Raw genomic sequence first — 25,522 nt, 5'->3', positions numbered from 1 at the left:
CTTCGTGTGGTAACATTAGGTCTGGAAACCTGTTCGATTTGACTTAAAGTACAAGATGTGTCATTTGACGACATGCGAGCGACAGGTACAGAACAGATACGAGCTGACTCATCGCTAAACAGCGCAGTTTGCGTGATCATTCGTTTTCGATTCATTCATTTTGTGCAGAACCGTAAGTGCGGCACCCCAAACTGCCCAAATGGAGAGGGGGCCAAGCTTGAAAAGGCCCAAAATTATTGTGCAAATGAACATAAATCATAGCGTATTTTTTGGGCAAAATTTTCAACATTTTTCAATTTCTTTGCGCGCTTTGAGCAATTTACTGTCTCTATATGTCTTGCTTATTAGTTGCCCTTCTTCGTGGAATACGCATGATTTATAGAGATAGGCATTTTGGCGTCAGACATTACCGCGCCACGACGTACCAGCACATAATGAAGTTTTGGTTAACATGAGACTCCGAAAGGTGTGCTAAAAATTCGGCAGCGAGAAAACCGATTCAATCATGAATCATCGAAAATTTTCGCTATTGGCGCGATTAAGCCACATAAACTCTGCTTACACTGAGTGGAATGAATGTGCTCACAAGTACTGGTGAAACACCCAACTGTCGGGTCTGGGCGGGTGCGAAGCCCTCGGAAGTTCGGCTTATCGCCCTGTGGGCTGACCAACGTTTTGGGGGGTGGGCTGACGTAGTGCATTTTCGGCCCGGATTTGCGGGTGGCCGGTATAGCTACTGTAAGGTGTTTTCCTGCGGCAGGCATTGTATTCGTAGTTACCAGAGTAGCCTGCGTCTGGTGGTAGTGAGCAATGAGCAAGGTAACACGACAAGATTCTTGGTTCGTCTCCGAAACACTTCTTCTCTCGATATTGTCGAATAGAAAGATAGTATTCGAGTTGGCGTGGTCGGTTAAGCCCTCGACTTTCGGCGCGAAAGACTGTAAACGACTCTCGGCGGTAGCACGTTTATCTGGACAAGGCAATATTACCTCAACTCAGCAGACTCACTTCCATAAAATAACATGGATGCCAACATGAGGATAATTAATTACGATCCAAACCCTCTAAATGTCACTCTCTAGACCCATAAATGGCAAAAAACGGTTGTATACTATACATTTTGGCTTTTTTGTCGCCGTAAGAACGGCAACGGCAGGGGAAGAGGAGCCCAGATAAACCTCCGAAGGGAATCGAACACGGTTCGCCTGCGTGCTGGGCGCTTATCGTAACCACTACACTATCTCCCCAGCCCGTATCGTCCTCCTTTATAGCAGGAGTGGGCAAACTACGGCCCGCCACAACGTTCTGTGCGGCCCGGGAGAGTCTTAAGAAACTTATTAAAAAATATTGATAAAATGCGTACTAAAAATCAAATTATATTGCAGGGACTTCATTTTAACTTTTTCTTAGTACATTTCCCAATGGTAATTCCAAGGCAGTGGTACTCAACCTGGGGACTGCACCCCCTTTGGGGCGTGAAAGCATCTGAAGGGAGACGCGACGATGAGCTCAACTGAAAATATTTTTCGCGCTCCGCGCGATTTACATTGCTTTCATTGTTATTACTATGTATTTAGTCTTAATTTCATATTTAATAAGCTTTCATTCACCGTCGTTACCTTCCATGCCATCAAACTATCCGTTAGGTTTGCTAGCATCCTGCCTGGTTGCGTCTTGTGATATGACAACAAGGGGGGGGCGCGAAATTTATTACCATCATAATTAGCGGGCGTGTCCTAAAATGTTTGAGAACCACAGTTCTAAGGTAAATACTTCCTATATCATTTTTTACGTTTAATTTCTGGCGCGACAGCACGATCTCAGGGCCCACCAGTCTGAGAGGTTTCAATTGCTAAACATCACAAAAATCCCAAACTATAGATTTACATAATTCGGATCACGAGTGTGATGTCAGATTGGCCACTCCAGTTTTAATTATATCAGTGATGTGCTTATAAAAAACGATTCGCGTGAGTTTTAGGTAGATTCGTTCTCTGTATGCGTAGAAATAGTCTATATTTTTATCTGCACATAGTAGATACGTGTTTGTAGCAAACTTGGTTATGATGCTGTCAGCATTGTGTGTCATGGAACTGAACTAAAAGTGGAATTAGTAAATCTATGAACAAATCGCTGCTCACAGATTTAAATTTCAATCCTGTTCTAAGAATCGGGACAACCGACTTTCATCTCAAAGTTTTGCCAAGTTGCTGGTTATAGAGGTCGACCAGCCTGTGAAATCTCGCCACTGTTTCTGACGCGTGTACGATTCCATCAAAGCAATGTGTGGATTGTTTTAAATAAGCATATATATTGTCTCCATGTCCTCACTATATAACCAAATACCAATATGACGTTTTGGTTTATAATCCCACTTTTATATAGTGCGGCCCGCGAATGGATTCAGATGTTGAATACGGCCCGCAAGTTCAAAAGTTTGCCCACCCCTGCTTTATAGCTTTGAGAGCTATGGATTCTGAGAGAATCTGGATTCCGATGGCAGTGAGGCAAGGTTGAACTAAAGAAACTTCAATGCCAAACGATTTTACGTGCCAGCGGGTCTTTTGGGTATCGAGTTCGAAAATAACCTTTTTTAGTCAACCCAATATTGTTTGCCGTAAAAAATTAAATTGCACCCGTTTTCTCGTCGTTATATCTTTTGTAACTTGTGAAAAGTGTCCTCTTTTTCGGATATCAAAATATGGTGACCAAATTTAATGTTAACATTAGGAAATCAGCGGCAGCCGTATTCACCTGGCGGAAAAAGATCCTAGAAATGAACATAGGTGGTCAAAGTAGTCAAGAAAGCGACTCGAGTAGAAGTAGAAGTAGCGACGCAAAAATCTACTCAAGCACGAGTAGAAGTACTTTTTTTAAAGCAGCTTAAAACTACTTGAACTATGACTGACTGACTGACTTTAAATCTACTCAAGTAGGTAAGTAGGCTAGTTGTGCAAAAGATCGTGATTAAATAGACTGTCAAAACTGCAAATTGAGGTATACGAAAGGTGCAGAGCTTGATTCATATCGATGCATCCCAGGATATATTTTCGACAGCAAAAGCATTCGTCCACATCATGGAATGAAAATGATAGCATTGATATTGAAATGCGATGCTAATCTTCCGTTTACTCGAACACCCCGATTTAGAAAATATCATGGTATGACGCCCTCCCCCATATTATAAGGCCCGCAGTATTGGTCGAAGAGCTATACGGAAAAGTTGTGTCGGATACGGTGTTAACGTTGATAAAAAATATGGCTGGTCGTAAGAATGTAGTGTAGCTTTATTCTCGTAAAATAGAGGCATTACTACACTTGCTTTTATACTTCAACATGTATGTTCTCAACACAAAAGAACTGAAACTAATAACACTCAAAGTATGATACTGGTATGCTACGGTGTGCTATATATGTAATCTAAATGAGGCCGTGTCTGCAAGAAGGTTGAAGAGCACTGCTCCACACCATAGCAAGGCACTATGGCAGTGCTTTTCAACCTGTGTGACGGTTCGCACTGCCGCCTGGTGCGAATGAAAAAATTTTCAGTACGAGTGTCGAGCGTGGTGCGAATGAAAAATCCGAATGAGTGCGAATGAAAATTGCCAATGTTTCTCACTTTTTCCGACGTGGGATAATTCAAATTAACACGATATTAAGTACAGTAGCCCGTAAATTTTGTCGTTTGGAAGCAATTCTAAAAACTTGTTGGTAGCTAGGCTTTGCTAGTTCAAAAGTGAGGAACGCTCCCGATGCGGGCAGAATGCAAAGTTTGAGATAATATTTCCGCGCGAGAGGATTACGTGACTGCACGGAAAAAAGGAGTTCAATCGGTATCAGTTGCTCACTTGCTCGGAAACATCCACCGTGTATGGATATTGTATACGGACCTTGTAGGAATGTAGGTAATAGTAGCTGATGCCAGTGTTGACATTTGGCATATTTGAATGCAAAATATTGGAATTTTGGTACACATTCATGTTGGTTAACAGCAAAATATAGCGTTTATTCAACTATAACAATTAGTACATTAAATATATAACAAGTGTTGTTTACTCGTGTACAAGGATTAAAGGCTGTTATAAATAAAACTAGTGTAAGCAGTAAGCACATTAGTGTCTTACGTCCAATGCATATTTATCTTGCATCACATCGAATTATTAAGTCACTGGGCATTTTATCTACTGACAAGTGCAATGGCCTGTTTGTAATGCGAACTCCGCAATTTAGTCTGCTGATGATCTCAGGCCAAGATCGTAAAGGCATAGGCCTATATACAGGCCGTGTTGTTTTTGGCATATGCCAAAACTGCCAAAAATAACTTATTTTTGGCATTTTTCGATTTTTATTTTTGGCAGTTTTGGCATCGTCCTCTAAATAGATAGTTTCAGCCTCGAATTAGTCACAAAATCGCTTTATTTGGGCTAGTTTGTCAAAATACACCACAACATGTGCAGCATCCAACTGGGAAGGTTCCAACTGGGAAGGTTAGCTTGTTTAAGAACATTGACGCAACAAGACTGTCTGGCGAAACGAGACTATGCAGCTCATAAATAGCCAGACAGTTTGTTGCGTCACAATGTTCAACTCGATCACAATGCAAAAATAGTGGTTGATTTTGGGGGTTCCAGTTCCATGAGCAGAATATAATTTATATTTTAATAATCAGTACTGCGGCAGCTTCTCATTGATACCCGTTTTATCAAATTTAGCGCTCGACAAGCCGGTCAAAAATGGTCGTAAAATTGCCTTTGGACAAATGGAAAGTATGACGTAAACCAAATGCAGTCAGTCATCCAATCTCGCTGTGCCCACACCATTTAGGACACCATGCATTCACCCCTAATGGGTGGGCTGGACCCAGATTAAGAAACCTGCCTTTCACAAACGCTCTTCTCGCTTGTAACGCGGTCCTGTTAACACAACACCATGAACGAAATACACTATTTGGCAGGCCCTGTTATTTTTGGCATATGCCAAAAATTGCTTATTTTTGGCATTTTGAAATTTTTATTTTTGGCAGTTTTGGCATCTGGCTCCTGAAATGCCAAAAATAACACGGCCTGCCTATATATAACATATTGGTGATTTTACTAAGCTTGCTGATCCATAGGAAAAGTTTGCCTAGTTTGTGTTGGTACCGCCTTTGTACTACAAACTTTGTAATACTCTGAACTCAACTGGTTTAGCTTGAGCAGATGAGCAGTGAGCACCCTCTGCAGAGCAAAATCAAATTCAGCAAGCCGTATGTCTTACAATATTCCTTATGCCGCCTAATTTAAGCTTAATTAGACTGTTGAACCTTAGGGTCTGGTCTACTTTCCTACCCACAAAGAAAAGTGTTCCCAATGGACACCAAGAAATGTTTACCATGAACACGAACAAAAATTTATAAACGCCAAAATATGACAGGTAACAAGCAAAAATGATTGCCAAGTGCATAAAAATCAACCATCTGCACTGCAATTGGGGACTGGAGAGTAGACGATACTATGAGGCCAACCACACTATCACATTATTTAGTAAAACACATTACCAAGTGTATCATGCTTGCCACTGTTTCGGATACTTGACAAGATTCATCGGAGTATCTCGGAGTCTGGGATTGAGGTCTTCGGAGTCGGAGGGAGTTTTCCTCAGGCACTAAAGTTGTCGGAGGGATTCGGAGTCTCGAAAATCACTATCCGCTCATCACTGCGAGGTATTGGCGCCTGGCGGTAAACAATAATAATAAACATTTCCTTGTCTTGTACCACAAGTCCACCACGACCTGACCTGAGGCTGAGAGTAAGCCCGGGTCTCAGATCAAGCCCTTGCGCTAGAAGTTCGAATTCCTTAGCTTAACCCGAAGTGAGCGAATATAGATGAGAGAGAGAATTTTCATGAAGATGAAGTGGGAAGTACTGGTGATGGTGAATTTAGTGATTACCATAGTTGTATCTTAGGAATACAGCGCTCTGTACATCCCTAGTAGAGCTATAGCATAGGGACAATAGTTGCTGTCATTGCATTATATTGCAAACGATCAAGAAGGGTCCAAACTGACGTCACGTCAGGTTGGGTCAAGTTTCAGCCAGTATGTCATAAAAATTGTATTTTTATCGATCTAGTGTTATATAGTTAGAAAATTGCAAATGTACAGTATTTTGTCACAAACCTCGATGCTTGAGTAGCAATACTGCAGGACAGCAGAGACCACTATTTTGAAACATGGGTTGTTTTCCTGTATTGTTGACATCCCTGCCTTGCGGGGGCTTGCGCCATTTATTTCAATGCATCGCTATTCATCAATCGAGCTTCATTTCTTAAGTTTAGTCATGGAATTCGCGTCTTCAGGTTCACAGCCTGTATGGAATCGGTGTCCTATGCACTGTGGTCACACAATTCTATTTTTTCAATTACTTCAACTCGCAGAATCATCGCTACTCGCCTGTTATATTAAGCAAAACGTACCGAGATTCCAGTACGGACTGCAAAACGTGCCATCAATAACTGCACCCGAATTAAGAGCAGTTGCAAATACTATTTTATGTTTAACATAATTGATCAGATCACTCAATGACCACAATATTCATGTCCCCTGAACTGGTTTCAAACGCATGATAAAAATATTACAAAACATTTTTTTCAGTGTTACTGCTCAAAGGTGACGTAACATTCCAAATTTCAATATGAGTTATAGCATTCCAATGATTGATTTTTCAAAATACGGACTACAAGTGCCAGAGGACCATTTGACTGACTCTGGATTGAGGGAAGTCGGCGAGAAAATATATTCTGCGATGTCCACTGCGGGATTTTGTTATCTTACGGGCCATGGCATTCCTTGGTAAGAGTTTTGTAACTTTACGAAACGTACCATTTGTTTCTTGATGTGTCGCATATTCTCTGCAGGAGTAGAGTTGATGAAATGAATGAGATAAGTGAAAAATTCTACTCCCTTGCCTTGGATACAAAAATGGAGTTTTCCAATGGATACGCGACCCTGGTATATGATGCAATTGGAAATTCAAAGTAGGATAAGGATTTAATGCAGATTTCGAAGAATGGAAATTTTATCACAGAATCATGCAAATTCATGATTCAATAAGTTATTATTATCTAATGTTGCTGACGGGTGATTACATCTATTTTGACCTAGTGACACTACTACTTAACAAAATTACCGCAACTATTTGTGCCTGCAATGTAATGTGCTTTGCCATGTTGAGTGTAGTTAGGGAGAACCATCCCCTGAGTGTATGGTTGAATTAATGCATTAATTCAATTCATTAGTTGTGTGTTTCATCTACTGATACAGGAAATCTATTGTATTTGATACAATATACGATCATTCCTATCCGATACTATGCTTGCGTAGGCTATTATTCTTTATCATCATTGTTGCCGTCTGTTTGTTCTGTGTTTCGATTAGAGGAAATTATTCTTAAATTTTGTTTTGGTAATGTTCATCAACGTTGTTCCAAAGCTACCTTTTTACTTTTTACCTTTAATTATTTTAAACAACCCTAATGTTTATGTTCATTGTTCATGTATGAAAACGTTAATCAAGCAAATAGTTGCACATTTAAACAGAATTGGTAGATTCATCTATCCTGGGTTAACAAACAGGACTAATTTAGTGGTGAGAATGTCAATACTGTCACATTTCCATCTCATCATATTTTTACTCACACACCATGTAAGACAGAATACCATAACCAGGCCTTTCAGAATGCCTTAATGAAAGCAAAACGAATTTGAGTGTATTGTAAAAAGTTTTTAGTTATGTTTTGCAAGCTTGCTTGACTTTCTTTGACAGAGCAAACACCAAACAAGTTGATATGTATGAGGGTTTTCGTACAGGCCTTGATGCATACACCAACGATGATGTTCGTTGGCCAGATGTTCCTGGGATGAAAGAATGTTATACCAAATTTGCTGACACTGCCAGTAAGCTCATGATGAGATTTTTAAGAGCACTTGCACATGGAATGAAACTAAAGGTAGGATGGCAATTCTTGAGAATGGACATTTAGGGCTGTTCAAAATAAAACTTTTCCTTTAGATTTCAGTGGCTACTTGATAAAATTGTTAGGTTGGTTAAAAACAACGCTGCACACCAATTTTGACTCAATTTCAGCCAGTAGAAGCGAGATTCTTGCAGAATATAGTTTTGAATTTATTAAAAAATTAAATTTCAAAATTTTCCTGTCGACCCCATGAAATTTTTAAGCTGTCAGTAGAGATGATGCATACCAAATATGACACAATTCCAACCACTAGAAGCGAAGTTATTGCAGTAGAAAAATTTCTAATTCCATGATTTTATAATAAATAATTAAAGAGTTCGTCACCGTAAAACTATTTCATTCGAATCCAAAGTTTTATACTGCAATAACTTCGCTTATAGTGGCTGGAATTGAGCCAAATTTGGTGTGCATCATCTCTACTGACAGCCTAACAATTTTATGGGGTTGACAGAAAAATATTTAAATTCTATTTTTTATTTTTTAATGATAAATTCAAAACTTTCTACTGCATGAATCTCACTTCTACTGGATGGAATTGAGCCAAAGTTGGCATGCAGCGTTTTTTTAACCAACCTAACAATTTTATCAAGTAGCCAGTGAAATCTGAAGGAAAAGTTTTTTTTGAACAGCTCTAATGGACATTTACGGTATATAAATTTTAACATGGTATCACAACACTCGAAGGCTGTCATTGAATTCGGACGGAAGTGCACTATTGTGACTTTTGGACTTATTAAACGACTTTTGAACCTCTAACTATCATCTAACAGAAATATTGCTCAATGCGCGGGGATTCGTACCCTCTATGTAGGCACAATCGTTAATTCCTGTCCAAATTTGCGTGTCCATATTTACTAGATTCAAAGACTCGCGTCAATAATTTGTACCTTACTTCTACTAATGTACTTTTGGTGAAACGGACCTTAAGACCATGCTCATGCAAAATTCAAAGCTTTGTTGAAGAAGTATTTTTTGGTTTTGTTGGAGAGGTTTTTTGATATATTCATCATCAGAATTATTAATAATCCCATTATTTCAAAACATCAAGAATGCGATGCAATGAAAAGATAGGAAGGTGTCGAAATGAGTCGAAGTAGGCTAGTCTTTGAAATCATACACCCGATGTAAATAAGAGACATATGCGCAATTGCACATGGCACACTGGATTGATAGAAATGAGGGATAACATAAAATATATTTGGATGATTTACGAGTGTAATTGTAAAATCAATGTCGTCCCTTTTGAAATCGGGTCAGTTTTAGCAAAACTGACCATCACTTTTCAAATTCATACCGTGACCTCAGCAAGACTGAAATATGGGCTGTTTCAATGTAAAAGTGGGCGGACTATATCCCTCTACCGTTTCCGCCCTCGTTCGATACCCAAGACATGTCTAGATTTTTTTTATAAGACCTAATAAACAAATATTTTTCTAAAAAATCTCTTGCTCTCTCCCATTTTTCAAGACTGACACCCCAGGATAGTGTCAGAGAGTCAAAACTGATGCATCAGTGCGTAGCCGCCGTTGCCTGGTTTCGAACAAGCCGTCAACCATGGCCGTAAACCGCGCGGCTCGCCAGATATCGAAAAATCAAAAATTCATGAAGTTACATATGGGCGTGGTCAGTGAGTGGTCATAATGGTCAAGTTCAAGATCAATACCGAATCGGACCCCTACCGCCCAGTTAATGGCATGAAACAACGTGGTATACTTTCTCTTGTCGTATCCAACCATTTGCAGGCATAGTAAACCAGTTTATGACTCATATTCGGTCACAAAATGGACTATGTGCTTGAAAATCACCGAAGCGTGACCACAATTAACAAACCCCCTCGAAATACTCCCAAGAACAAGTTTTGATGTTTGAAACGATGAAAAATTACACAGAATACCGTACAAGCCGACTTCTGATGTTCTGGCAGAATTTCTGACTATATTTCCCACTCGGAAAATATCTGGAAATTTCAGGTGATAACCACTTTTTTCTGCATGCGTATTTTCGGCCGAACTCCTCATGTAACATCGTCGGTGCTCGAAAATTTTCATGTCTTATACCTTCGAACTAGGTATCATATGAATCAGAAGATTGCTAGCTTTCCCTATAAACAAAAATGAAGCCTATAGGACGTAGACGAATAAAGATAGGGCCAGATGAAGTTGACCGATTCCGTATACGGAATCCGATTTTAAAAGGGTTAAGTGTGGAATTTGTAGCTTTGCAGGAGTAGTCACCATTTTGGTCTTTATACTGAAACTGAAACATCTTTTTGCGATGCGTAATCTCATGAAGGAACCCGCAATATATACTCATACATTGGGGAAGATATTTTTCTTGATTTATCCACGTAAATTGTCATTCTGTCATATTCATGATGTAATAAAGAAGAAATCTTGCTTCTGCTTACACAATCCTGATTTGAAAGAAAAACGTTAGCGGTATAGAAAATATTAATCAAATGACTAATAAGATCAAGATATACATTTGCCTGTTTCAGAGATTCCTTGATAACCGGTATTACAATTTCCATATTTTCATTTTGAGGACAAAGACTACTTCTGCGAAGCCCATTCTCTCATGAACCAGAAAGGGAATATGTCAATTCTCAAGTCGATCAAATATCCGCCGGTTACTGATGACGATTCAGGCTCTGAAAATAGAATCGGAGAACATGCCGACATATGTACGCTGACTTTTCTGTTTCAAGACCAGATGGGCGGCCTCCAGGTACAATTGTGTGGCACAAATTATTACCTCAAATGCATAGGCGCTGAACTCAGGTATGCTAGGTATGCCGCGCATACCAAGGAATTTTTTTGGGTATGCGGCATACCCAGAATTCGGTTTGGTCTGTTACTGACTGGCTGGTGAATTGATCGATTTAGAAATAAGCGTTTCGTAGTGCTGCTGAACACGTAAGTAAACCGGCAGCAATACGTTCAAGCGCTTAACAAAACTCCGTCCTTCAGTTACAATTCAGTTGTCCGTATTTTATCAGTGTTGCGCGCGGCCACGGCCAATCAGCCGGAAGCGCGTTTCCAATTTGCGAGAATCGTTTGTGCACAATGTAATGCAACGCGATCTCGACGCTGAGATGATTGCGAAATTAGGACATTGATTACCGCGCGCAATCGTCGCAGGCCTGATTTATCGCATCTCCGTCAGGTCTAGTTCCGCTGGCTTGATGAATCGCATCTGCAATAGGCCCGGTGCGCACTATACCATCACTGGCCTGCGCACGATAACATCGTTGGCCTACACAATTGCGTATGCGTGGTTCGAAGTATATCATTGCCGGCCAAAGTATCGCGTCTCCGGCCTAGCATGCTTTGGCTCCTATATATCGGTTGTGATTAAAGATTGATATCACGAAACTTACTGACATCGAATGTCCGCAAAAGTGTGTGACTTGTGCGTACATGCGTACTTGATTTCCGCTAATACTTAAACATAACCAACAACCATCAGAAGATGCGAGTCAAGGCTTGAGTTTTGAGAAAGGTTTGAACCACCTGAAATCGATGCGGATTCCATTATAGAACACATTCCATAACAACTCGGCTATGCGCCTGAATATTTGATCAAACGCGAGTGGTCAGAAGACGCAACGCGAGGCAACAAGACCGAGAACTCGATACTAAAGATATCAATTTCTATATGCGCGAAATGTTGCGATTGTCATCTCCTGCTATGAAGGAACATGATATCCTATGCGCCGGCCGGAACTATCGCTTCTTCTGTGATTGTGATGTCAGACTGGCTCAGACATTGAACAATGAACATGGCCGGAATTGATTGAAATACATACTGACCGTGAACAGACAGCGGCGTAATTGATTTTGACTAACGCTAACACTAAAACAGAACGATCAGAAAATGTCTTGCAGGCTCTTGATATTGAAACTTCCAACTCCTATGAAATCAAAGTCACTAATGAATAGAGTCCAGAACAGACTTTCTGTTTGAGAAAATAATTCCTGCAACCTTATTAGCCGTCGCCGAAGATGCGTATTCGTTTGTTCTCGAGGCGGAGTGATTGAAATCTCCCGATTGTCGGCGCGTGTGTTGGCGAATATGTTGCGGAGATTGCGAGCTCGCTAATTGACTACACAGCCGCATGCGTTGGTAATCTTATGGTAGCGTGATGCGTCGAGTATATTACACAAGGATGCTGATCCGATCGATGTATTATCGGCATTGGTGCATGTTCTTAACCATGATAAACTGATGCTACCTTGGTAAATTTGAAATGGATTCAATCAATTCAGCAAGCGGCCGGCTGGCTACGCGGCCTGCTTAATCATGTCGTATTTATGTCTCCATGTACAAGTGCCAGGTGATATTGAACGCTTGCGAGTCGGCTTATTTGCCAATTCTGGCGCACTATGACGTCATCCCTTTGTGACGTCATCGATCTCGCATGCCTAGAGAAAATTAGAGTTCAGCGCCTATGCTCAAATGTACTCGCTGCTTGTGTGGTTTACTGAAGCAGAATAGAAGAGCTATTTTATTTTGGTATATGGCTCTGACAGGTTAGGGATGTCTCGGATAAAATTGTGGATGTGGAACCTGTTGAAGGGGCAATTGTGGTGAATATCGGGGAAGTAATGCAAGCGTGGAGCGGCAAGAGACTGCGTTCTACTGTAAGTTGGCTGTAACTTGTGAAATTTTTCACATTTCATGCACATTGGATGAGTAATCCAATAGCCTTTGACTTTTCTTTCCCTGTACATTAGAGTTGTTCAGTCATACTTTTTTCTCCAAATTTTTCTGAGTACTTGATAAAATTGTTATGTTGGTTAAAAAAAAAACGCTGCACACCAAATCTTGTTCAATTCCAACTTGTAGAGTTTTAATTTATTTGAAAAAGATTTTTTTCAAAAGTTTACTGGCTGTGCCAATAAAGTGTTAAGTTTTCTAAATGCAAATTTGGCTCGATTCCAGCCGACAGAAGCGAAGTTCTTGGAGTAGAAAGTTTTGGATTTGAAATAATAGTATTTACGGTGGGTGGTTCTGAAACAATATTTTAGGAATTTACTAAAATCCGAAATTTTGTATTCCAATATCTTCACTTAGACAGGTTTAAATTGAGCCAAATTTGTTATGCATCGTATTTGCAGACAAGTTAACAATTCCATGGCGTTGCCAGTCAAATTTGAAGAAAATCTTTATTTTTGTAGCATATTTAATATTTGATAACTCTAATAATTGGAATTGCGCCAAATTTGCTGCGCAGCGTTTTTTTAACCCACCTAATATGCTATCAGATAACCAGTGAAATCTGGTACAAAGTTATTTTGAACAACCCTATACTACATATCAATTTACAAGCTTCAATATGATTTTGTGGAATCATTGCAATTCTAACCGAAACTGCCGCTCTACCAATGAGGCAACGTCAGGCATGCCTATCATTAGTCTACCGGTTGTGAATATTGTTCAGAATCACCGAGTTGTCCCACCCGCCGATCCCGAGAAGCGTAGGCAAAATCGGAGATCCGTTGCTTATTTTGGAGAGGCAAACGGCAAAATTGCGATGCGCGAGCTTGAATTTGAGGATGGCATTGCAGAATGCGAAAACAAGTCTGGCGACCACCCGCTCACCATTGATGAGTACGTGGCCAAACGCCTCAAGCGCTACTTCTCACACTTCAAAGATGTGGAAAGCTAATCTAAAACATTCGTATCTCTATGCCGCCGGTAATGCTTTGCAGGAATGTTCTACTTGTACGATACATAATATTGGAATATATTTCGGGTTAACATTTATGGTCCGCCTTTTTAGGAATTCGAAAATGTCCTCAAAGGACTTCGAAATGTCCTTCTTTCTGACAATTTGTCCTCCTTTATAGCTTTGACAGCCGGGCGATTGTATACCTAGACCTGAATATGCCAATACCTACGTAGCATACTAAGTGCCGAATTCACCAAGTGTTGTATATAATTTCGTTAAACATTCATTTTTTAATCAACTAATACAGTTTTTATGCATTGCTTTCGTAATTTTAATAGTTAACTCGTACCTAATACCGAATAGACCAAATGCCGCCATCACCCGCAATCGTTATGTAGCCTGCAGTGGGAGTGATTAGATACCAATATTTATGTTTCGCTGTCTTACGGTTTCGTTAACTTGATCTCAAGTTTTAGATGACTGAATGCTATGCTCAATGATATTTCAAGACCAATTTCGCAATTATATCTAGGATCGACATACGGTGGAGGGTCGACTGGTGTGATGGTTTAGGAAATTTGGCACCGGACTGTATATCAAAGTCCTGTCAATCATCAACAGTATTTAATGAATAACTTTGCTTTTTAGAATGTCGAAATTAGTATGAAAACTGTACCGAGTTGAGAAAATTCACTCGGTTATAAAATAAAGTTCCCACCCATGACAACTATTTTTTTTCGATTTATTATATTAAAGATTGGTATTCAGACTTTTCGCAACTGCACTTGAATGAATTGAAACTATTTTATTTTATGATTCTATGAAATTCGATACAGTTTCGTGCATTTTGCCTCATGATACTTATCGTGTTAGCAACTTTTAAACATTTAGCAGTATTACATCTGTATTTCTCTGTCAATTGATATGTTAGAAGCGAGCAAATTTCGGGAATCGGTCACGCACCTAGTGCGTAAGGATATGTTTTTTATCCATCTCAGACTATTTCATCTGATCATATTGGCTCGATATTGTTATGAAATGACTTGTGGCCTTCACATGATCTACTTCCGTAAATGTGGATTGCTTCTTAAAGAATACAAAATAAATGAGCAAATTTACAAATGATTGGAGATGAGCTGTAATAGTAGATCAGGTTTGATAAAAATGATTTAGCAGCAGACTTTATGGTAGGAATGCGATACGCGAGAATTGTAAGCTCCGCCGCTAGCTATCGAAATGTAGATCGCACGGAAAAGTTGCACTCTCACATACGATTCAATCATTTTCAATTCACCCTAGTCCAGAGGGTCGAGTCCGAGTCATGGTATTATGACTCGAATCGAGTCAAAGTCATTGTGTTGACTGCCCAGTATCCAGTTAAAGGCTTTGTTTGTTTGTTTGTTTTTGGGGTATTCATGGTGTTTGTCGACTACTATGGTCATTTACACCAGGCCGATATTCTTCTTATTTTCCGTAACTGCCGACTTATAGCACGGCCCACCTCTAGGCTTTTTGTAAGACACCGCTGACGCGGATGAGGTGGCGAGGAGGAGCCTAGGTAAACCCCCAACACTTAGGTGTCGGAAGTCGACCTCGGTCGGACTCGAACCCGTACCCATTGGTGTTGCAGCCGCGGATTATACCACTGCGCTATCTCGCCACTAGTTAAAGGCTTGTTAAATCCACTTTTGGAAACTCTGTTTGGTGATATCGAATGGTTCGCATTTATAATATTTTAATTCGTCATTTTAGCAGTTTCTGGGCGCATTTTCAAGTACCAGGACCAATAGGCGAAATCCCAATAGTGTGATTACTTTACTATTACTCGAAATTACAATGAAACGTCGGTCTTGGCCGTCTGAGTCTCGAACCACGTGACTTGGTTCGAGTCATGCGCAATCACGGATAGCATTTAGGAGAAAAAAAACGGGGATGCAGACTAGATGACCTAATGGGGCCGTATCGCAACTCCGTCGTCAAAGCATCTCGATGGTGCAGGCAAAAAAGAATATCATATATCTCTCTCTCTCAAATCAGAGCCCATGATAGCGACCCCACTTGCGAGCAGCTACTATGTCGTTCATATCACGCCTGTACGGCAAACCGAGATGTCTGGCGATGAATTCCATCATAATCTCAGAGCTGATATCGTTAGCAAGTTTAGGATCAGTGACAGACCTGAAAATGGCTTCAGAAAGCCATCTCGATTTCGGGAAAAACGCGAAATCGGTGTGCGTAAGATGTGTTGATCCGAGAATCGTAACCACGCAATTGATAAACAGCATCGGCGTTTTAGAATCGTTCACAAGATATTCGTCTTTCAAAACTCCCATCCAACCGTCCATCGAAACAGCAGCCTTAAATCGCGTGTCGGACAGAGAAGCAACTACCGTAGCACCACCATACGAATGACCCACAATGGCACACTTTTCGGTGTCTAATTTATCAACGAATTGGCCCAAGTTAGCATCGCTGTCGAGCACATTCTTCAACTCTCGGCTATTCAAATTTTCAACGCAATCCATCAAGTTGGACATGTCTTTGCGGCGTTGTTCCAATTGTGCGAACCGACCTTCTTCAATGTCTGCGCTTTTCAAATCGAAATTTGAGTCGTACGGGACTGATTTCAACGCGTTATCCGCAGTGTCAATGTATTCCGACTCTGTACAGGATCCGTCTCTGTGGTCTAACGCAGCTACAAAATATCCATGAGAAGCGATTTCGGAAGAAATATACGAATACAGTAACTTGCTCATCATCTAACCGTGCGACACTAGCACAACTGGTAAACCAGAACCAGTCTGCAGGGTATGAAAGGGCCGCCTTTCCAAACCGGCATTTGTCTGTTCTCGAAATAACACTTCATGATTCTTGCACATAATACGCCTCCCGTCAGTTGAGTTGCGAGTGCGTTGAGAGTCCCGCGTTCCATCCACGTAGAGCCTTTCTCGGCGACTGCGGGGTAATACATGCGAAATCGATGCTGTAGACGCCAGTTTTATCTAGTAAGTACATCGATGCAGGCCACGGGGTACGGTCCGGTAGGGCGTGGGATAGCCTATCGTAAGACATATTTTTGACTTTTTTTCAGTAAAGAGTTAGTTTGAGTTATACACGTTTCTGTTGAGAACAAAACACGAGCACTTAAGATATGGATTTAAGTACACTTTTCGATATCTACTCTATAAAATTGAAGGCAATTACATTTGAAAAATCTTCGCGCCAGACTAGGACAATTAAATGTAATTATAGCTGTCTAATTATAGACTGATTAGAGCGAAATGCTGGTAATCTAATTTGTGAAATGTTTTATGCTCTATTATTAATTTATAATCTGAAAATGCTACAAAGCTGTATAGTGCGCAACGAGCCAACCTCGGTGTACAGACATTTTCCATTCTCGCGATTATGAGCACTGATTTGATACGCACTGAACTTGATATTTGTCGCATTTATTCTAATTCGAAGTTTAATAATTGAGTTTCTAAAATTTCGTGAATTCGGTATTTCAATTCTAATCTTATTTGAAAAAAATGTGTATAATTATAATTCTTATTGCAATCTAATTTGGAAAAGCGGAAAAAATTATACTTGTCGATCTATAACCGAATGGGACTGTTGACAGCATTCAAAATCGCGCACGCATCAATTGACAATAATTGACTGTGAAATCAAACCATTGGCCTTAAATGCTACACGAAATATTGCCTGTTAGACAGTGAAGTCATTTTCAGTATAATGCACCGACTTTTGTCATTCATACGCACCTGTTATCGATCAAAGGCCTTCGAATTCACCTTATAAACAGTATTTCGTTCACTAATGAATTTAGGAGTCAGCGCAGCAAGCACCGACTCAATTCATGCTACATTCCGTTCGGTTTAGCAATTCTATGTTATAAGGTGAATGTAATCATTGGAATACGGTTGCAACATGTAATCCACGCATTATTGCCACAAAATTAAAGGAACATCAGCTCCATAACGACCCAATCGCCGACATATCCAAAATCGACACGTTATAATAGAGCTTCGAAATCATATATATATATGGTGTACGTCTACTGTAGGCCCTATTACACGTGTCCATTTGGTTCTACAAGCCGTTAGCCGGCGATGATTGCATGTAATTTAATCTTATGTCTTGTCTCGTGCTGATGTTTGGCGGCTGCCTATCTGCTTGTTATACCTTTACTCCGTTTAAAATAATGAATCACGCCACACGTGATCACAATATCCGGTTACGTATTTGGCGTAGTTGTTGGGTATTGTGTTATAGTATTGCGCCGCCGGCCTTGCAATTGGAACATGTCACATGTCTGAAGCGAAAATATATATCCTTCCTTTGACTTCGTTATTTTTATAGGGGATCTTTAAATTACTTGAAAAACTAGTCGTGCAGGACACGCGCTTCAGATCTTTATGATACTGCAATGATAATATGATGATAATCGCACTGCACGAAAAGAATTTGTTCCTCGTGACTGCGGCACTTCTCACTGATTTCGAATGATTGATATGTATAGTACGTGCATCAATTAAACAAACGTTCTGGCAAACGTTCTGACAGTCGGCATTCAATTCACGACAAACTCAAAGCTTAATTTCATATACGCGACATGCCGAAGGCTTGATTTAGATTTAATAATGCTAATATAATATAAATCTTTCTTTATTTTATTAGTTGATTTCATGATTCATCTATCTATACCGCTTTATATTGTCATCAACGCGATTCAGATATAAATATTCTTGTCGATTGGCAATCTGTAGTTAGTACGAAAACAAAAAGATTATCTGAGCATTTTCAATATCCTCAACGTGAAAGTTACGGTTGTGACCACATACTACCAATACTACAGCACTAACTCATTGATCGAATATATGTAGGCTACTTTACAACGTGTGAGAGAGATATCACATTACATATTTGGATTGCGCTAATGCCATCACGAATCAATTAAATTTTACCGTGAATTTCTTACAAAAAGAGAATGTATATCACTTAAATATCCTGACGAAGGGCTTAATTGTGATCCTTTGACCTTGACCTATATTTCTTCTTTAACATGAGTGATTCATTTTCGCATATACATTATACAGCCTGCGTGCATTTCAGAGATATTATGATAATAATATATTAAGCTTGCGCCGAAAACATGCAAATCAAAAAGTCCCGAATTTTACATTCTGCAAATTGCGAGTTTCCGACAAATACCTGATTTCTGTTAATTATAGGAGAAACAGCCCCGACATCGCGTATAAAAATATATTTCACGTGAATATGCCTGCAGCGCTTGTAATAACCGCACAAAATTGTTTCAGTCTGCTCACGTGAACTTTGCCGATCAAGGCTATTTGATTTTTGCTTATAGTAACGGTCTGTTGCAGTAAGGACACGTGTAAGAAATGAAATCGAGTATATATACAGTACAAAGGCGGCGATTAAGGTACTTCTGCTCTTTTGCGGCTTAGTGACTAATGAGCAAAGCTTCATCCGTACGAAAAAAGCGTCTGATCGATCAGAGTATATCGCGCCAACCTTGTTGCAATTTTACTGCAACAAGAAATGAGGCGTACGGTAGGCGTATTTCGTGCCAATCCCGTTACTTTACCCGCCATGCAAAATAGTATAAATACCATATCGAAAATAACACTACATAAATTGCAACATAACTAAGCAATATCTCGCTGATATACTAATTTGATGCATGAGCATGTAGCAGCTACATTGCAGCTCGCATAACAAAATCGCGGAATGATTAGTCGGCTTACAAAAGATCTTCCAATTCGCTTTTCTTAATGCAGTACTAGGACTTACGTTAACGGATCACGGTCAGTTTCACAGACACGAATAGCCAACCGCCTAATCCAAAATTTACTTGATTGATAGCAACCCAAAGACAGTTCGTAACGGTTCACATATGCTGGTCAACCAGCGTAATTCTGCTGGCGACGAAATTAATCGCGTGATTGCAGATACCACAGTATATGGCGGGGGTGGGCAATTATTTTCCTCCGCGGGACAAATGAGAAGTGGAAAAGACGTTGGCGGGCCAAGTGAAGCATTTTAGCTATATAGTCTCCAGCGTATTTTAATTTTCTTTCTAACATTACTTTGTTAATAAATGCGCCCAGTGAATGTGGTCACTGGTCATGTCAGGTAATGAAAAATTGACGGTTAATTGAAAAAATATCTTTTTGCCGTCATGATTCGAAACAATGCTAAATATGATACATTTTAACTTCTATCAATCCACCTTCTTCTGTTAATGCTCTAAAACTGTGGTTCTCAAACTTTTTTAGGCATGCCTCCCTCTATGATAGTGAATAATTTCGCACCCTCTTTTTATGATATCACAAAATATTAAAAAGAGCAATCAGAATGCTAGCAATCCCAACGGGTAACTTGATGGCATGGAAGGTTATGGCTGTTGATGAGTGAATTCTGAAATATCGTAGTCGGACAATACACAGAGCAATGATCGTAAGTGGCGGATTAACTAAACTAAAAGGACGGATTTACCCCTGAGTCCAATACAAATATTTAGTACTCGAAAGTCCTAAGTTTAAACCTTTGTATTTCAGTTTTCGGCTTTCTTTTTTTGGTATGCCCGTTAATCCTTTATGGGTGATAGACATGATGAGTCATATAGTAATCGCGAGCATTGATTGACTTGTGTTACGAATAAGGGATTTGGAAACGTATCACGTAACAATTTCAAACAAATACCGTATAAAGCGTAAGTGACATGACAACAATAAAGGAGGTTTGAACTAAACTATATGAAAAGAGTGATTTATTGTAACTTTAATTGCTACTCATACTTTGCCACATTGCCTTTATTTTGAATCTGGTTTACGCATGCGAGGTACGTAGGCAACGTAATCGTGGCATATTAATGAACAATATTCAAAGTAAACGAATTTCCTGTTGAGTTGATACATCCTATTGTTTTAGTCATTCGAAAAGCAAGTTTTATGTTTTGAATTCCAAGCAACCTTTCGCGGGCCGCACTTTGCCCAGGTCTGGTATATGGGGTGGGCCACTCGAGTTAAGCCTTCGGGAAAGTAGAAAAGCTCCTGTCCCCTCCACCAACTGCGAAGCTAATCTCGAGGTGTGCCGATCGATGGATTCATAGACGTCAAATAAGTCCACAAATTTTCATATGTGTGTTTCTAGATTACGCTTCAGGTTTGAGTCCAGATCGATTATTCAAACCCGTGCCTGACACCCTTGAATATCTTCGATTGTATATATTTCGCGAGTTGCTCACGTCTGTGTCGATTGCTTGCTCTAAAATAATTTCATAATCTGGTTGCGCGATACTATATCCTCAATATTTTTTTCGTAAACGACTTCATCGATATTAATAATTACCAAACAACCGAAATCGCTGGCTCATTATTTTTTATTAATTCTGTATTTCTCTGTCAAGCCCTGGGTAATCGGTAATATCGCAGGTCTCGCGAACCGGGAGACGTGGGCTTGATTCCCACTGTCCTCAACACCCAGTCACTGGAGTGACCAGTGTCAAGTCACGATAGCATCCTTCAGCGCATAGCTGTTCCACACAACGATTAGGCTGGATTTGTACTTGTACTCCGCATACCCACTGCCCAGCCCATGGCTTGCTATTTTCGCATCAACGTTCTAGGTAGGAATCTAATCCGATACCTCTGAGCTACGGCATTTTTATCTCTACAGGTAGCTATAGTAAATATGGCTCTGCCAGCTTCTCTCGTATTTTTCATAATATTCTATTTTGGCACAAACCCCGTGATCGCCTTACCTGAGCCGACCGGACCTTACCCGGTGTCTTTCACCGACATCCTCGACCAGACGGGCAGGAACGGAACCTTCTTCAGAATATACTATCCGACAGAACAGTACGATTCAGACGACATAAAGTTCCCAGCTTGGATGGAGCCGGAATATTTTGAAATGATAAAGTTTTTCATGCCAGCAATTAAGCAACTGCCGTCCTCGATTCCTTTGAACCTGCCTCTGTTACTACCAACTAATATTACAAAACTACCCATTGTAGTGTTTTCTCACGGATTATTGCTATCAAAAGGCTCATACTCCTTCATATGTAGCGATGTCGCGTCTTACGGATACCTAGTGGCCGCCGTGGATCACAAGGACGGTTCAGCCGCCGGATCGTTGTACTACGAAAAGAATAACGCCTCTGACAAGGATCTTATAAGAAAATCATTCGCGTATCAGTATGTCCCGTTCGGTAGCGATGAAGAGAGAATAAAAAGCAGAGAACAAGTGGAAATCCGCGTTCAAGACTTGAGTAAAGTCATGAATTTACTGGAAAGACTCGATCAAGGACAACTGACTAACTTGTACTATCCAGACTTTAATTTGAAGCAGTTTGAAGGGAAATTACTGCTCTCAAAAACAGCCGTAATGGGCCATTCTCACGGCGGAGCAACGGCGCTAGTATCTCTGATAAAAGACGACCGTTTCAAGGTCGCCATAATCCAAGACCCGTGGATGCTGGCCGTTGATGAGAAATATATTGGAGAGAAGATAGAACAGCCGATCATGATCATCAACTGCATCGGCGAAATCATAAAGTATGATATCCTCAAAATCAGACAGCTTGACGGCGATGTTACTGGAGTTTCGGCTGAAAGGATTATGGTGACGCTGCTAGGAAGCACTCATTTCACTCAGACCGACTTCGCCTTTTTCCCGCGTTCATTCCACCAGTCCATAAACTTTACAGCTACCGTGGAGCCGGAGTTGTCTAACGCTATCAATACTAAGCTGATGCTGGCTACTTTGCGCAAGCACTTGAATCTAACTGGTAACAAAGAGATCGCACCGATACTGAGCGGATACCAGCCTTACGTGATCATGGGTACCGATGTAGGAGTGAGTGAAGCCGAAATACTGGAGGCAAAGCGAAAGGTCGTTTTGAAGACCAAAGAGGAGTAACTGAACGAGTTACTTCCGATATTGTCATTGTATCGCAATCTTGTTGTGTATTGATTTGATAAAAGTGCTAATAATAAATTGAACTATTAGATGTTGTTTTCGGTATTCCTGATATTTCGACTACTCTGGTCATTTACATGAGGCAAGACATGACGTACTTGATAATTCTACTTGTCTAACGAGGCTAATTACAGCAAAATGACGGAAATCTAATTCTAATTTAATTTGTGAAATGTTTCTATGCTTTAATAATAATTCTAATCCATTTTCTAGTTTTCTATAAATCTTAACTCTGATTTGGAATGAACTGAACTTAGTTTCTGTCGTATTTATTTTGCGAATTCAGTATTTCTAATCTTATTTGGAAAAGTTGTGTAGCTAATTCAAGGTTGCAATGACTCGTCAACACATTCTATATTAGGGTTGCCATAGACGTCCGGAATTTCACTGTTCTAACTGAGTCCGGAAGGAAATTCTAAAACATCCTCAAATGTCCGGAATTTTCAAGGCTTGAAATAACATAGGGTTACCATATTTTGGAAATCTGAAAAGAGGACACTTCGTCAATATTTTCAAACTTGAAAAAACCGGAGGGAAATCCTGAAAAAATGGTAAATTTTTCCACTTCGTGGTCGGTTGACTAAAAAAAGGTCAACTTTCCGGTCCAGCTCCCGAAATAGCCGCCGGGGCGTTACTACCGTGCTGACCTATTGTATCTCTGTCGAATTTGACCCTATATTTATCCAAAATTCTCAAACAAGAGTACATTTGGGCGTCCTCCGAGGACACTTTCGAAAAAGTCAGAATAGACGACAAATCCTCTTAAAAGAGGACGTATGGTAACCATAGAAGTAATAGGCTCATAATGTTTTCGTAAATCGACATAAACAACATTACTTTTGGGCAGATTTCTGCTACGTAAAATTTTTCTTCGCGCCGCGCGCGATTTAGTATCACGTATATTGATTTTAATAGTGGACACAGAGGTGGTCAAAGTAGTCAAGAAAGCTACTCAAGTAGAAGTAGCGGCGAAAAAATCTACTCAAGTACGAGTAGAAGTACTTCTTCCATAAGGCACCTAAAACTACTTGAAGCAGAAGTACAATTGACTGACTTTAAATCTACTCAAGTAAGTAAGTAGTTTTGAAAACAGTATTAATTCGTTCGCATGGACTGTCAAAAGCTGCAAATTGAGCTATGCGGAAGGTGTAGAGAGCTTGATTCGTATTGATGTATCCCAGGAGGTGTCAATTTTCGACACGATAAGCATTTTTTCGCATTATGTGATGCAAATTATAGTATTGATATGAAAATGCGATACTAACCCTCTGTTTACTAGAAGACGCCGTTTTAGAGAATACCACGGCACGGCACCCTACCCTATATTATTAGGCCCCAATTTTAGGCCAAGAGCAATACGGAGAAGTTGTATCGGGTACGGTTTCAACAATTTGCGCGATTAGTATACGTTAATAACAAATATTGCGGATCGTGAAATTTATATTCAGTGCAGCTTTTTTGCTCGGAAAATAAAAGCATTACTATACTTGCTTTTATGCTTCAACATCTATGTTCTGCAGACAAAAGAACTGAAAGTAATTAGAACTCAACGTATGATACTAGGAATTGAAAGTAAAATATTTACCACTTCTAAAAAGCGGAAAATATATTTCATGTCTTTTGTCCATAAAGCTTCAAAGGTGATCTGCTAAAGCAGATGTGGCGTTCAAAAAAGCCGGATTTATCAGATTAGCAGGACACGTCATGGGCTGCTAGATTACGATATGATAGGTAATTGCTAGATTGCGAAACGGTAGTTTCAAAACTTATAGTGAGCCATATTTAGTGTGATGAAATATTTGATATGGCCGACAATGCGGTGTGCGCGGAATCAAGCAATCCGGTACCTAAATAATATTCACTGACACTTTCGTGAAAACATATTTGTCACTCCATAACTACTGTGCGCGAAGCGCAAGAAAATTTCTGGGCTTTTCTTGACTTTTATGAATATTAAATGTTGGTACTCCGTGTTAACAGCCCCGAAATTCCTCAGGCTATCTTTCGTATTGGGGGATTAAACTACTTCTACTTGACAAACTGGAAATAGCGAAAAGTAAGTAAGTAGATCACAAAATATTACGAAGTAAAAGTAGAAGTAGAGGAAATCAGATCTACTTGAGTAAGTACCAATGGTAGAGGAAAACTACTTGAGTACTTCCAAAAAGTAGAAGTACTTCGTTACTGACCACCTCTGTGGGCAACCACCCTCGCAGGAAAGGACGTAGTTTACGAAAGGACGTAGTGTCCTTGATGCTCCTGCGGCATATACACCGACTCAGGATTCACATACACACGATATGCGCATTTGCATATCACGAGTGCACGATGTGAATATGCCGCTGGACAAGGAAGGTGCAGATATAGCCTTGTACGGCTTTCCAAGTCTTACACCACCCCTCCATGCTATCCCAGTAACGCATGAGCGCCAAGCAGGGAAGCCATGGATACCAGTGTTACTAATCAGGTGTTTGGCCTGATTCGGCCGGGGATCGAACCCACGACCTACCGATCAAGAAGCCGGACGCTTAACCATTACGCTATCCTTTTGTTGACAGAGTTTGGGTTCGTGTACCACCTAAAAATAGTACATAGAACGCTCTTTCGTTTGAAATTTCATGCTGGTGACGTCATATTTTGTGATACGATTGTTGATATACAATGTTCTTTCCCATTCTCTACTAGTTGCTGACGAGTGTTAGCCGAAAATATTCGGGTTTATTTCAATATGAATATACTATTCAATTGTATTTTGAAGTTCTGTAGCCCAAGAAGCTCTTCAAGTTGTCAAGTAGTAGGCTACAAGTATTGTGAAAACAAAACT

General features: G+C 40.1%; 3 protein-coding genes across 3 annotated transcripts; 2 read left to right on the top strand and 1 right to left on the bottom strand.

Moving 5' to 3' along the window:
* Positions 1-10,607: 10,607 nt before the first annotated feature.
* LOC145438033 (uncharacterized) lies at positions 10,608-13,683 on the top strand. Its single transcript, XM_080315396.1, has 3 exons — positions 10,608-10,739; positions 12,545-12,655; positions 13,456-13,683. Exons 1-3 carry the CDS (start codon positions 10,608-10,610, stop codon positions 13,681-13,683), a joined length of 471 nt encoding a protein of 156 aa, XP_080171522.1.
* Positions 13,684-15,719: 2,036 nt separating this feature from the next.
* LOC145438032 (platelet-activating factor acetylhydrolase-like) lies at positions 15,720-16,863 on the bottom strand. The gene has a single exon (XM_080315395.1). It carries the CDS (start codon positions 16,443-16,445, stop codon positions 15,720-15,722), a length of 726 nt encoding a protein of 241 aa, XP_080171521.1. The 5' UTR covers positions 16,446-16,863.
* A 4,545-nt stretch (positions 16,864-21,408) lies between these two features.
* Positions 21,409-22,638, top strand: LOC145438031 (platelet-activating factor acetylhydrolase-like). The gene has a single exon (XM_080315394.1). It carries the CDS (start codon positions 21,409-21,411, stop codon positions 22,636-22,638), a length of 1,230 nt encoding a protein of 409 aa, XP_080171520.1.
* Positions 22,639-25,522: the final 2,884 nt, after the last annotated feature.

This window comes from Botryllus schlosseri, chromosome 4, assembly GCF_051294905.1.
Source record: "Botryllus schlosseri isolate E-star chromosome 4, Bs_hap1, whole genome shotgun sequence".
In the NCBI taxonomy this organism is placed as follows: Eukaryota; Metazoa; Chordata; class Ascidiacea; order Stolidobranchia; family Styelidae; genus Botryllus; species Botryllus schlosseri.
Note: the sequence above shows the minus strand (reverse complement) of the source record. Positions and strands in the feature narration are given on the sequence as shown.

Coding starts and splice junctions, on each gene's coding strand:
- LOC145438033 (XM_080315396.1), top strand. CDS start 10,608: ATGTCAATTCTCAAGTCGATCAAATATCCGCCGGTTACTGATGACGAT. Junction 10,740..12,544: donor ACCAGATGGGCGGCCTCCAG/GTACAATTGTGT, acceptor TGGCTCTGACAG/GTTAGGGATGTCTCGGATAA. Junction 12,656..13,455: donor GCAAGAGACTGCGTTCTACT/GTAAGTTGGCTG, acceptor AATATTGTTCAG/AATCACCGAGTTGTCCCACC.
- LOC145438032 (XM_080315395.1), bottom strand. CDS start 16,445: ATGATGAGCAAGTTACTGTATTCGTATATTTCTTCCGAAATCGCTTCT.
- LOC145438031 (XM_080315394.1), top strand. CDS start 21,409: ATGGCTCTGCCAGCTTCTCTCGTATTTTTCATAATATTCTATTTTGGC.